Source organism: Nicotiana sylvestris, chromosome 5 (assembly GCF_000393655.2).
Source record: "Nicotiana sylvestris chromosome 5, ASM39365v2, whole genome shotgun sequence".
Taxonomy (NCBI): domain Eukaryota; kingdom Viridiplantae; phylum Streptophyta; class Magnoliopsida; order Solanales; family Solanaceae; genus Nicotiana; species Nicotiana sylvestris.
In genome coordinates, this window is record NC_091061.1 from 158,873,891 (window position 1) to 158,886,932 (window position 13,042).

General features: G+C 33.4%; 2 protein-coding genes across 2 annotated transcripts; one reads left to right on the forward strand and one right to left on the reverse strand.

The window, feature by feature from the left end:
- Positions 1-393: 393 nt before the first annotated feature.
- On the forward strand, positions 394-6,361 carry LOC104220162 (vesicle-associated membrane protein 727). The gene is made up of 6 exons (XM_009770982.2): positions 394-596; positions 1,379-1,596; positions 1,688-1,892; positions 2,001-2,121; positions 5,906-5,968; positions 6,056-6,361. The coding sequence occupies exons 2-6, from the start codon at positions 1,407-1,409 to the stop codon at positions 6,197-6,199; spliced, it is 723 nt and encodes a 240-aa protein (XP_009769284.1). The 5' UTR covers positions 394-596; positions 1,379-1,406; the 3' UTR covers positions 6,200-6,361.
- A 1,375-nt stretch (positions 6,362-7,736) lies between these two features.
- Positions 7,737-9,406, reverse strand: LOC138869551 (F-box protein At5g03100-like). Its single transcript, XM_070147178.1, has 3 exons — positions 8,652-9,406; positions 7,939-8,482; positions 7,737-7,844 (listed from the first exon to the last, which is right to left on the reverse strand). The coding sequence occupies exons 1-3, from the start codon at positions 9,404-9,406 to the stop codon at positions 7,737-7,739; spliced, it is 1,407 nt and encodes a 468-aa protein (XP_070003279.1).
- Positions 9,407-13,042: the final 3,636 nt, after the last annotated feature.

The following is a 13,042-nucleotide window of genomic DNA, read 5'->3' on the forward strand; positions in this document are numbered from 1 at the left end:
TAATATCTGTTCTTAATAGTTATTCAAGAAAAAGAATGCCTCTAACTCTTTTACGAGTAGATTGCATGAGTTTGAATCCTCTAAAGTTTTCTTCTTTCAAGGGTTAGTCACTTTATAATACTAATATAATGTAACATATTAAATGAATTGCTGCAATGACGCATAGCATTAATAAAAAACCAATAACAATGATGTAAATCTCCTTCCAAATTATAAAACTTTCAAGAGACAGAAACATATGTTCTGTACCCAGTCAAATACTTAAAATTATTAAAATAGAAAAAGAAAAAAACATGAAAAGTCCAATTGTTCAAATTTCCAAAAAAGCCCTTGTATATTCTTCCTTTTGCCGTGTCAGCGTAATTTAGCTTAAAAGTATGTAAACCGTCTACCAGTTAATCAAATTCATAATTATACAGTTTGGTCCCAGACTTATAACTTCGGCTCCTCGACTCCGTCGCTGTTAATTGAAGAGTAAGAAAAAGTCCTTTCCACGTTTTCTTCACCAATCCCCCCTCGCACCTTCTCCTCGCGTCGAAATCTGAAGCTCCACTTCAGTCGTGCTCACTAAGCAATCACAATTTCTGCAACCTCAGGTTCTCTATACATATGCGTGTATTTATTTGTTTCTATAATTTTTTGACATTTTCAGCACGAATTGAACAATATTGGTGAGGATCTGATCGGAAGTTTTGACAATTCCAATTATAATCGTGTTCCTACGATAGTTAGTTGGAAATTATTGATTTTCGTTTCCCGGATTATAGTTGTAGATTCCTAATTAGATTGTTGAAGTTGCTTCGATTTGACTGTCGGTTCTTATTTGCAATATGCGCATCTTTGATTTTGGGCGTATCATATACTCCCTCCATTCGTTCCAATTTTTGTGGCACTGTTTGACCAAGACACTGAGTTTAAGAGAGAAGGTAAGATTTTCAAAACTTCTGGTCTAAAATAAGCCTAACATTTGTGTGACTAAATCATTAAAGGCAAAATGAGAAGATTAAAGTTAAATTATTTCTAAATATGGAACTGTGTCTTCTTTTTGGGATAACTAAGAAGAAAAGTGTGTCACATAAAATTGGACGGAGGGAGTAATATTCACCTCTCCGGCTCTCCCCTATTTTTCCCTTATTATCTTTCCCTTTGGACTCTAGAAATTGAGGTCTTTGGTGCATACAAGCTAGGGTTTCTATTGATAGATGTAAAACCAATGCTTGAAGACCTTTTTATGTTTGTATTTTGAACATAATCAATTTAGTGAAGGCAGATGTGATCATTTTAATCTCATGGAAAAGCTGTTTTTTTTGTGTCCATTTTTTGTCAGATATTTGCATATTTCATTAAGGGATCAGCTTGGTCTTTTTTGTAATTGCAGTCATCGACATTGGAGTTTGTGTCTGAAAATGAATCCAAAAGGTTTGATTTATAGCTTTGTTGCGAGAGGAACTGTTGTTCTAGCTGAGCATACACCTTATTCAGGGAACTTCAGTACCATTGCTGTCCAGTGCTTGCAGAAGCTTCCTTCAAATAGTAGCAAGTATACATACTCATGCGATGGTCACACCTTCAACTTCCTCATTGATAGTGGATTTGGTATTTATTTATTCTTATAATATTTGGTGTTGTATATAATTCATTTCAAATTAACTGGATTCTGAATAGTTTCTACCAATACATTTTGCAGTCTTCCTAGTTGTTGCTGATGAATCAACTGGAAGAAGTGTACCTTTTGTCTTTCTTGAAAGGGTTAAGGATGATTTCAAGAAACGTTATGGTTCAAGTATTAAAAATGATGGTGATCCGCACCCTCTTGCTGATGATGAAGAAGAAGATGATGATCTATTCGGGGATCGTTTTAGCATCGCGTACAATCTTGATAGAGAATTCGGGTATGTGTATTTATTCCTTTCACCTACAAGTAAAATATATTTGTAGACTTGGTATAGAGTCCAAAATCAGCCCATTTAACTTGGATTTATTTATCCTTAACTTGCTAGGCCAAAACTTAAAGAGCACATGGAGTACTGTATGAACCATCCTGATGAAATGAGCAAGCTCTCTAAGTTGAAGGCTCAAATCACAGAGGTCAAAGGAATAATGATGGACAATATTGAGAAGGTAAAGTTATATTATCTTTCTTCTTTGACCTCCTTTTTCTTTCCCTTGGTGTCGGTGAAACTTATTTTAGGTTGGAAAGATGGGATAACGAGTGGGATTGGGACTTTTTTTTTTGAAATAAGGTAAATTGAGGCGTTTCACCAGGGGATAGGAAAAGAAAAAGAAGAGTGGGGTAGGAATTTTTTATATAGATGGATAGCGAGTAAAGTCTTTTTATGTCCTTGAAGGTCAATTTATTTGGTTTTGACCAATTCCTAATAAATTGACTGGGAAGGTTATTTGTCTTCCATTCTCCCAAACGTGGAATTAAAGTCTTGAAGAGTTAACCTGGAAAAACCTATTGTAAAAAGGTGATTATACTTTCAGTTTTCTCTTATATAATTGTGGAATGTGTTGGTCCTCTTAAAAAAATGGAGCCAAGAAGGTAGTGTGATTGGTTATGTATTTCCTCTTTTGAGCTTTGTAGCCAGTTTTGGTTAGTAAGGAATACACCTCTAAACTTACACCCCACCCTCACCCCAAAAAGAAGGAAAAAAAAAGTATTTTGTTGGAATGGGTGTATGCTTTTTGCATTCATATGGTGAAATAAGTCTATAGTTGTGGCCCATATTTTTGATGATATATAAGAGAAGGTCACCTCAAGTGGTTTTGTTATGTCTTATATAGAATTCTAACTGCACCATTTAGTAACTAAACACTATATTAGATGGTTGAAGGTGCTAAAAGGAATGGGATAGACCTAAAATACATAGGAACAAGTTACCACAGCAGACCTATAATCTCTACTTAACGATAACAACACCAAAAATTATACTGGTGATGATCAGCATTTTGCATGAAATAGGGAAAACCGGGTTTATTATTACTCCATGTAATTGTCAGGAGCAGTTACAATCTAGCTGGTAGTTTTTTTTTTTTTTTTTTGAGAAGGTAACATATTGTATATTATATTAATATAAAGACTACACAAAAACTGTGGAGTCACCCATAATTACATAGCAGAGGAAAAAAGACTCCTAATCCTTGGTCTTCTCACAAGGAATCTAAAACATCAAAAATAGACTCATGTTCTTCTAACAGTTTTCCTTTACACTAAAAGTAGAACAACAGTAGACACTTCATTTTTTTCTTCTGGACATGATTATACTTTTCTTCAAAACATCTCTGGTTTCTCTCTTCCCAAATTTTCCACCAGATGACAATCCTCCATCTCTCCTTCTGATTGGACAAATTACCATCTCTATTCCAGCATGCAAGAACTTCATGAATTCTTCTTGGCATAGTCCACATAATGCCCCTTAAGTTGATAAAAATTCTCCATAGTTGAGCTGTCAACTTGCAGTGTAAAAAGAAATGACTAATTGTCTCTGCCTCCTCTCTACACAAGTAGCATTTAGAGCATAATTGATATCCTCTCTTGACTAGGTTGTCCCGGGTCAACACTGCCTCCTTTGCCAACAACCAACTAAAGCAAGCAACTTTATAAGGAATTTTGACTTTCCAAATCAGTTTTCATGGCCAACAACCAACCTGATTCATGGAGAGGCTGAATTCCTTATAAGCTGATCTAACAGAGAACTTACCAATTTTATTTCCTTGCCAATTCAAACAGTCTTCAGAGTTTGAAATTCCTTTGAGCTGGTAGTTTTATTATTACTCCATGTAATTGCCAGGAGTAGCTACAATCTAGCTGGTAGTTTGACTATACTTTTATGTAACAGTTTGTTGTACATCATCAGGAAATTTCAGTGCTGTTTTATTTGTAAAATCTTTACCTTTTCATTAAACAATAACATAACACAGTGAAAACTAAGGGTGCATATAGGCTATACATATTGAGTAAGGTTAGTTATTGATGTTACAGTTATATTTTGTCTCATGTTTTATAACAATCCAACCAAGTAGTGATATTGTCTCCTCTGGACATAGGCGCACATGGTTCTAGAATGCGTCACTATGGTCTAAGATTTGTTTTATTATATATCCAACATCTCTTCTGTGTTTTATCAATGTAGGATTTGCCTGGGATTTTACATGCACTCCCCTTAGAAACTAAGTGTCTTCCACCATTGTCTTAGAGATTGGGATTCGCCTATGCTCAGTTGTGAATTTCCCCACCACCTATCTTAATAATGAGAGACTTGCCTAAGCTAAATTGAACGTTGAGGTTTGCCCCATAATCACCCAAGGTTGCACGTGCAGTGGCTCTACCACCGACTTTGTGTTTGGGTTTACGGATTTCTGTTACTTCATTGATAAGTTCAGTGGTTTTGAAAAGTATGAAGAAACTGTAAATTGGGGGTACGTAGGGAAAGTTGAACATCTTAAATGCTGACTTTTAATAGTGAATGTGTTTGCTTTTGGAAACCGATACCTCCTAGGAAGCTGAACACCAATTTTATGTTGTGTTTTAAATCTTAGTCGGTTTAACAGTAAGATTAGTTGGAGTCCATTTGGGCAGTTGTCAGACACCAACTAATTGTGCTCTCTTCCTTTCCAAATTTATTTTCTTCAGCTTCTCTTTACTGTATTTTGCAATTTGCATATGTATTATGCAAGGAACGGATTTCTAGTGTCCTTGTTATTAGATACCCCAGTGATGTAGAATCAAATTAGAAAATAGTTTTGAAAAGGGTTGAGAAGAACAAAAAGGTCACCCAATCAATAGTGAGCTAAAGCTTTTGTGACACAAACCTGGTCAGAGAAACTTACACCATTGGGGGTTTTCAGATTTTGATGCTAAAGCTATTTCAGACCTCATTTGGTGTATGTATGCAATATTTCTTTCATATCTTTGGATAATTCACGTTTTCAATGCCTGGCTTTGCGAAGAGCCAATTAGTTGTTTACTGTGCACAGACAGACCACCCAGTTTCTTATTATCCAATTGCACTTTTGCCTGTATGATGCTAACAAACCCATGTTTGAGAATGTCACACTATGTAAAGGCATGCGTCCACTACCTTGTTCTGGACTCTATTGTTCACAACTCCTAGACACCAGCTCCCATGTCCAGATGTGCTTTACCTTCCTACTTTAGCTGTTATTGCAAACTGCAGTCTTTTCTGTGCTAGTAACGTCAAGTTTCTTCATTGCTTAAATAGAGGTACTAATAGGTTCACTTCATAAATTATCGTGATGGAACTAATAGATAAATATCCTCATAATGATGGGTTTTAGGTTCTATGTGATAAGGAATGCTGTTGAAGTCACAGGACAGAGGGTGAGTGGTTAGTTGAAAATAAGAGGTTGCCTTTTTTTGGGAGAATTAGAAATGAACTAATAGTATGCTTTTGCTTGATTAGTTTCCGACCACTCCATATGAAGTGGCTATTTTTCTTTTTGCTTTTGGCTAACATTTTAAGAAGGAAAAAATTATCAAGTAATGATTATGTGAATCAAGTTTTTGAGAAAGGTAAACTGGAAAATTAGGGGTTGTCTTAAAAAATCACTGTTACGGTCAGTTCAATTACGTTTCTTAGTAAAAGCACCCAGGGGTGTAGCCTAGACGTCAATAAAGTGAGAGGAGAACAATGAGGTCTAGGTTCAAATTCCAGCGGAGGCAAAACATACTAGGCGATTTCTTTTCCATCTGCCTCAGCTTTGTTGGATAGGGTTGCCCGGTACTTGTGCATGTGAGAGTTAGTAGGTGCCCGGTGGAATAGTTGAGGTACACGCAAGCTGGCCTTGACACCACCATCATCCAAAAAAAAGTTGTTTCTTTGTAAGATTCTTTGCTTCTGATTCTGGTCGAATTTAGGTTAAAAGACATTTTCTGTTGCAGGTTTTGGATCGGGGTGAGAAGATTGAACTGCTAGTGGATAAAACTGAGAACCTTCAGTTCCAGGTATGTGTTATTTTACCGACTCTTTGCCTTGAGAGTAACCTTTGTGATTGTGCTGACTGGCATAGTGGCAAATATGAATGTGCTCAGGCTGACAGCTTTCAGAGGCAAGGTAGGCAGCTTCGTCGCAAGATGTGGTTTCAGAACCTTCAAATGAAGCTCATGGTTGGAGGTGCTATTTTAGTTTTCATTATCATTGTTTGGCTTTTTGCTTGTGGAGGTTTTAAATGCTAAGGTATTGCGACATGATTCACTTGGAATATTAGTAGTGTACAAAACCTTTCTTGTAAATGTGACTACCTTGAACAATGTTGCTATGCTGTTTTGCTGAATTAATATGGTACCGTACCTACTATTGTATCTACGTTTTTTCATTAGTACAAGCTTTAATCCTTATGTGTGTGTAATTAGTTTAATAATTTCATTAATCGACTATAAGGATTGGCTTTATTAGCTACTCTGCATAGATTGCGTACAGGATGGTAGCTCCTTCCCTTCTGCCCCTCAGAGAAGCTAGTAGTGAGAAGCAAGAACTACTACTAAATCAGAAGGAATGTATAGGATTAGAGTCTGGTCTTTTAGCATTTAACCCTTTTATGCCATGGATTTTGCTGTTCAAAAAGCGATTACGCGAGGAGGTTTTTCTTAAACAAATTTTTGAGTGGAATACGTATGTAGAGAGAAAATTTGTGTATCTTAAACACGGTAGAAGATATTTGTAATATTCGTAATTTTAATTCCTAATTTTTGAATTCTCTTTTAATTCCTAATTTTTGAATTCTCTTTTAATTCCTAATTTTTAGGAGCTGACAGAAACATAGTAATCTCTGAGAAAGGTAGAAGGGAGAAAAAAAGAATAAAAGAAGAGCTCCTAGAAAGATAACCGACTCAGATAAAAGGATACAAGAAAAGTTTTAAAAAAAAAGGCACCATAATCATTCTAAATTGGGATCCTATGAATTCTTTGTATATAGTCATCTTCACTTGGTAAGGGAAGATACTATAGCCGGGAAGTCAAAAATATTTTTTATTTATTTTAAAAAGTGTTTCGTCAAGCATTTAGGTGAAAACGGTATTATTAAGTAGTCACATATTGTAGGTTCTATTTCTCTTTTGAAACACACCAAAACGAGAGAAGCAGTAGTGAGTGTGAGTAATATTGTAGCGAGGTATCTAAAATAAAAAGTATTATTACTTTTAAAGTTGTAGTAGTCTTTTGACACTACTAAGTTGTAATATTATAGTGGTAATATTGCTCCACTTGGGTATTGTATTTTACCTTGTTAAAAAATTTGGTATCGTTATTATTCTCAAATGTTATTGTAATTTATCGTGGATATTGCTCCTGGGCGGCATATTATATTTTCCCCAACATGAACTACTAAGGAATTGTCAGTACAGAACTGAAGAGATTTAATAAAAGCCAAATTATCTCATCACTTTCTAATAATTTCTACTATACCAGCAGTATTATTTCCCACATTACTGCTGTCATCTGTATTAAGCTTAAGCCAGGTTTCAGCTGGTTTAACTGGAGTACAACCGGAAAGTGTTGTCTATTACTATCCATAGGGTTGCAAAACTACTGCCAGGAGAGATTATGAAAAACGCAAAAATTTTGTAAGTGAATCGTTATTTCTCTTAACTAGTTTTCAATATTTCATCAGTATTTAATCAATCTTTAGCATTTTCAATAACAGTAATTGTTCAATCTGAGCTCTGTACTCACAATGTAGCAATACTACGCTCTTTTGCTGCCCTTGCTAACTATTTAACTGCGTAGACATGAGTGCGATGTAGAATCAATCAAGCTAGAAAATAACTTTGAATTAAAGGCTGAGAAGAACAAAAGGTCAAATGATGTAGCATATATATGCCACTAAACACAACAAGACACAAGAAATTATGAAACTTCTGCATAAAGTAAAGCTATTGAAGTGAAATCTTGGACTTAGGATGCATTTCTTGAATACGTCAACCATCTTTGATGCATCTTCATCTTTGAAAAGATAGTTTCGCAGTTCCTGCTGCTCCGAACATGTAAAGTTTTCCATTTTGACTTCCTTCAGCTTATGCCTCCAACAATATTTCAAAGGCAAAGATGCACAACATGTTTTCTCATCTTCATATATAAACTTCAGCTTACTCTTCAAGCCTAGATTACTTCGAACAAAACATAGCGTGTCCAGTTGAGGAGAAATCCAAAGCGAACTATCAAGAACGTCCAAAACTGAGTAATTATCTGCATAACTTCTAAATTTTATACGCAAGCAATCAGTATCAAAGAGTGGAGGAACCAAGTTTTTTCTCAAGTCCTTGGGTATAACTATCGCCTTTTCACTGTTGCACAATAACTGAATAGCCTTTGAATGCTTGAAGTTTCCAAGAAATCTCGCGAGCTTAGAGTACCAATGACTATCAAGTTTTTTTCCCACTCCCAAGTAGAGATAAACTTTTAGCAAAGGTGAAACTTTCAGTTTGAGTGTAGGCAGCTGATTAATACAAACATAAGTGAATCTTCTTAAGTTGGGAGTATCCAGTTCAATATTAATCAGATTACAGCAGAACGATACATCAAAAACCTCAAGTCGGTCACTTGTGATCTTGATTGTCTTCAATCCATTGCATCTCCATAGGTGCAAGCTTTCAAGGTTGGGTAGACTGGAAAACATGACCTTCGAGATACAATCTTTTCAATGCTTCGCAAGCAGTTATGCCAATGTGAGTAGTTTCAAGATTGGGTGCCACAATATCAACCATGCGTAAATCAAAAAGACGAGTCAATCGAACCCTCCTCAGTTTGTGTAAAGTTCTTGTAATTCGTAAACTGAATAGTCTGCGGCATTCATTTAAAGTTAAATCCTCTAAGCCATTGCAGCTTTCACATAAAACTCGAATAAAATGCTCGCCCAAAAGTGCCTTGGAGAGGTGCAACATTCTCAAAGATGAAAACTTTATGCCATCCGGGGGCAATTGAAGCTTAAATCCACGTAAATCAAGAATATTTAGGTGTTTGACAGCAAAGATAGCTTCAGGCAAAGTGCTGCAACCAGAGAAAGGTGTATCTGGTGCATCTACACTTAAAACCAACTCTTTGATGCTTAGCGCTACGAGTGTCTCAATCCAATTATAGACATAAGAGCTCCATTCACTAGACGGTAATGTTAGCCAGAACTTCTGTATAGAAATCTTCTGCTGCTGCCGTTTTGCTATAATTTGATCCACAATATTCACAAGCTTTGTTATGTTTTCTGATTGATACAAAAAATTATAACCAAAGTTTAAGTAAGAAAGAGAAGTCCAAGCACTATTACAAGTCTTAGACAATGTACTTAATTGTGCAGCTTCTTTAGCCAAAAGAGAAGACATAATTTTCTGCAAAATTGGCTCTGGCAATTTGGATATGTAATCCACTGCTGCATCCACACTTTTCTCTTCCATCCTTCTCAAAAATATTTTGACACAGAATCTATGGCCACCTCCAAGTTCTCAGCCTGTCGAAGAGAATATATAAAGAAATATTTATGTTTTTTTTCTTCTCCCAACCCTAGACGCAGCCTTAACCAGTTTATAAATACCGTATGCTAAAAAGGAAAAGTTATGAAAAGAAAAGTTTCTCTTAGGTTTCTGATTGAAAGTTATAAAAGGAAAACTTTCTTTATATGTAGGCTACCGTTGTGTTTTGCATCTTTAATGTGTGTTTTATTTTTTATTTATGCTGCTTCCTAATTAAGTTTGCCATCAGTCTGCATTTAATGAGATTTATTTTGCAGATATTTTAGGCAAGAATTATGCAAGCAGAACTCTTTCTTTTATTGATACTAGTTTTAGAGTACGCGCTTTGCACGTGTAACCCAGTTTGATGAATAATTTTTTTTTAAAAAAATTACATAAATAGTATATTAAAATTATATTTGCATTATAAAATAAAAATTTAAACTCCTAAAATTGATAAATATTGATCTAATATAAATAACTCAATAAATAAGAGAATCTGTCTCATAGAATTCCTTAGTATATTTACCTTTTTGTATATTCAGCTTAAACTCATTTTCAGCTCTATGACTTCATCACCTCAAATTCACAAATTATCATATTTTCTTTTCAGTTTCAGCAAGAACACATAACCTTTGAAGATTTAAAAGTTTTTTTTTTTTATTTTCTTAAAAATCTATTTTCAACTTTTTTGTGTGTGTGGGTATGTGATATTTTTCAAGTTCATTCTAAAAGACACTACCATGTTCACCTAACTAATAGAAGACATTCTCTTTTTCTTTAATTAATAAGAATATTATATGAATTAAATTTGACAAATTTAAAAAGAATAAGTTACGATGGCATAAAATAAGTCCAGCAACTATATTTTGAATCATAAATTTTAGTTGATTTTAAAGTCCTAAAATATTAAAAAAACAATTAAATAGTAATTTTGTTTATATAAAATTTATTTTTAAAGGGATCTTTCACAGAAAGCCGACAGGATTCACTATTTACTTTTTTCAACCGACTATACATAAATTTTATACATATATATTATATATATGCCGGCTATTTAAAGTTTAAACTGTTGTTGGGCAGCTATTTAGAAGAAAAAAAATTCATTTTTAAAGTAAAAGGGTATATCGACATTAAATTTAGTTAAATATTTTTGTGACATAGTTTTATCACAAATATTCAAAATAACATGAATGAAAAACCAAAAAATTTGGTCTTTTGGAATTTGCGAGTGAAGGTTCGTCCTACAATTCCTGGAGAAATAAAATGGATAATTAACGATCTAAAGCCTAAGAATTACTAATGTTGAAATAATATTGTACCACAAATTATCTCATATATAAAAAAACTATAATTAGCCATCAATGGAGTAAGGAATTGAGAAGGCGAAGAAAAATAATTAACGATCCACATTTAAAAAAAATCCAACAAAATAATTTATGAGAATTTTAAACTTATCAAAGTAATGATAAATATATTATTTGACTACATAATAAAAAATAATCATGTAAAACAACCACAAATAACTTATAACATGCTTAATATTAGATGAACTAAGAAATCTCGTATATGCCTTTAATATGTAACTTTTAACACGCTTAATATTACGTATCTTAAAATAATTAAATTAAAGGTTTTACTTTTAACATATTTCACTTCACACAATATTCAAATGAAATAAGGATTTATATTAGTGAAATTTTGCTCAATTTTAAATTCTAAATATTAGGAGTTTCTACATTTTTCAAGTAAGAAAAGAGTTAGTTGCCAAAATTTTAGGAAAATAATTAAATGACACTTTATCTAGTGTGAAACCAAATTTTAAAGGGTAAAAAAGGTAAACGATATTTCCCTAATGATCTTGGTACGCGCATAGCCCATATCAATAATTATAAAACTTTGAAATATTATATAAATATTATTAAAGTATATATAATGCATTCCTAACGTATTTCATAAAATCACCATTCAATGAAATAACATCTTTATTTATTAATTGAAAAGATCAAGGAAGAAGAAACATTATAAATCTAGCAAAGTAAAAAGTGGTGAATTCATAGTTGAACTCAGAGTTCAAGATATTAGCACATTCAAAATTTAAAAATTTATTGTAATATTAAATATTTGAAATATTATCCATAACTTCATTATATCCAACATGGAATGCATATTTATTACTGTAATTGTATACATCTTTAACTAATAAAATTATTCTAACATGATTTCGTTAAATTGATTATTAACACTCTCTAACGAAAAAGAAATAGACAAAAATTTTAAAAAGAAGAAAAAATCGTGTAATTCTTAATGTTAGGAGACAAAAAATAGCAAATTCTTTGTTTGCATTCAAAATCCTAAATTTTAGGAGTTTTTACATACGTTAAATAAGGAAAATTTTAGTTTATTTAAAACATCTAAAAGATAGGGAAAGACTTAAATGACAATTTTGTACTATGTAAAATCTATTTTAAAGGGGTAAAAAAGGTGAACGACATTTCGCTAAGGGCCTTCGTGCTTTTAATATAGTATAAGATATATATATATATATATATATATATATATATATATATATATATATATATATATATTTAAAAAGAATTTAAGTTACACATGCACTACCAAATCACCTTTATACATATATAGCAAAATTTCATTTTAAGGAGGCAAGGCTTACCCGTCTAACTGAGAGTGTAATTTTCTTCTTCTTCATTTTTTTTTTTTTTTTTACACCAAGAATGAAGATTTTCAAAATTGAAATAAGCCGAAATTATTTTAGAAAAGCTTCGACTTTTTCTAATTTTTAGTATCTTACCTTCTTTTAAGCTTTTGATTTGGTTTCTATTTTTTTTGGTGGAATGAATTTTTTTTATTCATCTCTAGAAAAAGTACAATGAAGGAAAAACAATGAATGATCCAACTCCAGCTTCTAGCTATATAAAAAATCCCGTATTTACTCATTTATCCTATCCTATACATGTATTTTCCTGCCTATCTCCTATCTATCTATATACTTCTTCCAGCCACTTTCTATCCTTGCCCTTTTTCCGCTTGCTGAGTATTTCCACCACTCGAACTTTGCATTCTTCTTTGATTTTCTCACATTGGTCTAGGGACTGAACTCTGCCACAGGGCTTCACTCCTCCCTTTCCATACCTGGTAGTTAGTTGCTGCCAATACTGCATATGAGAATTTCCTACTCAATTTGCCTCCCATTTTCCTGGCTACTCTTCTCCATAGGAACTGTCCTTCAAGGTTTGTGATCCTTACCTTTAGCCACTGTAGTATTATAGTGATGCATGTTTTTGAGAATTGACACTCATAGAATAAGTGTTCAACAGTCTCTGGTGCATTTCCACACAGTACACACATGGCATCTGCGTTGATTTCTCTGTGAGCTAGCCTGTCCTTTGTGAGTAACTTCTTCTGCATAGTCAGCCAGCAAATAAAGCTGTGTTTTGGAATGTTTTGTTTGTTCTAGACCATCTTCTCCATTGGCAAGTGTTCAAGTTTTCCTTCAACCATGAAAAGCCTTTTTGGATTGTATACTTTTATGTTTCTGACTGCCATCCTCCATGAGTATAG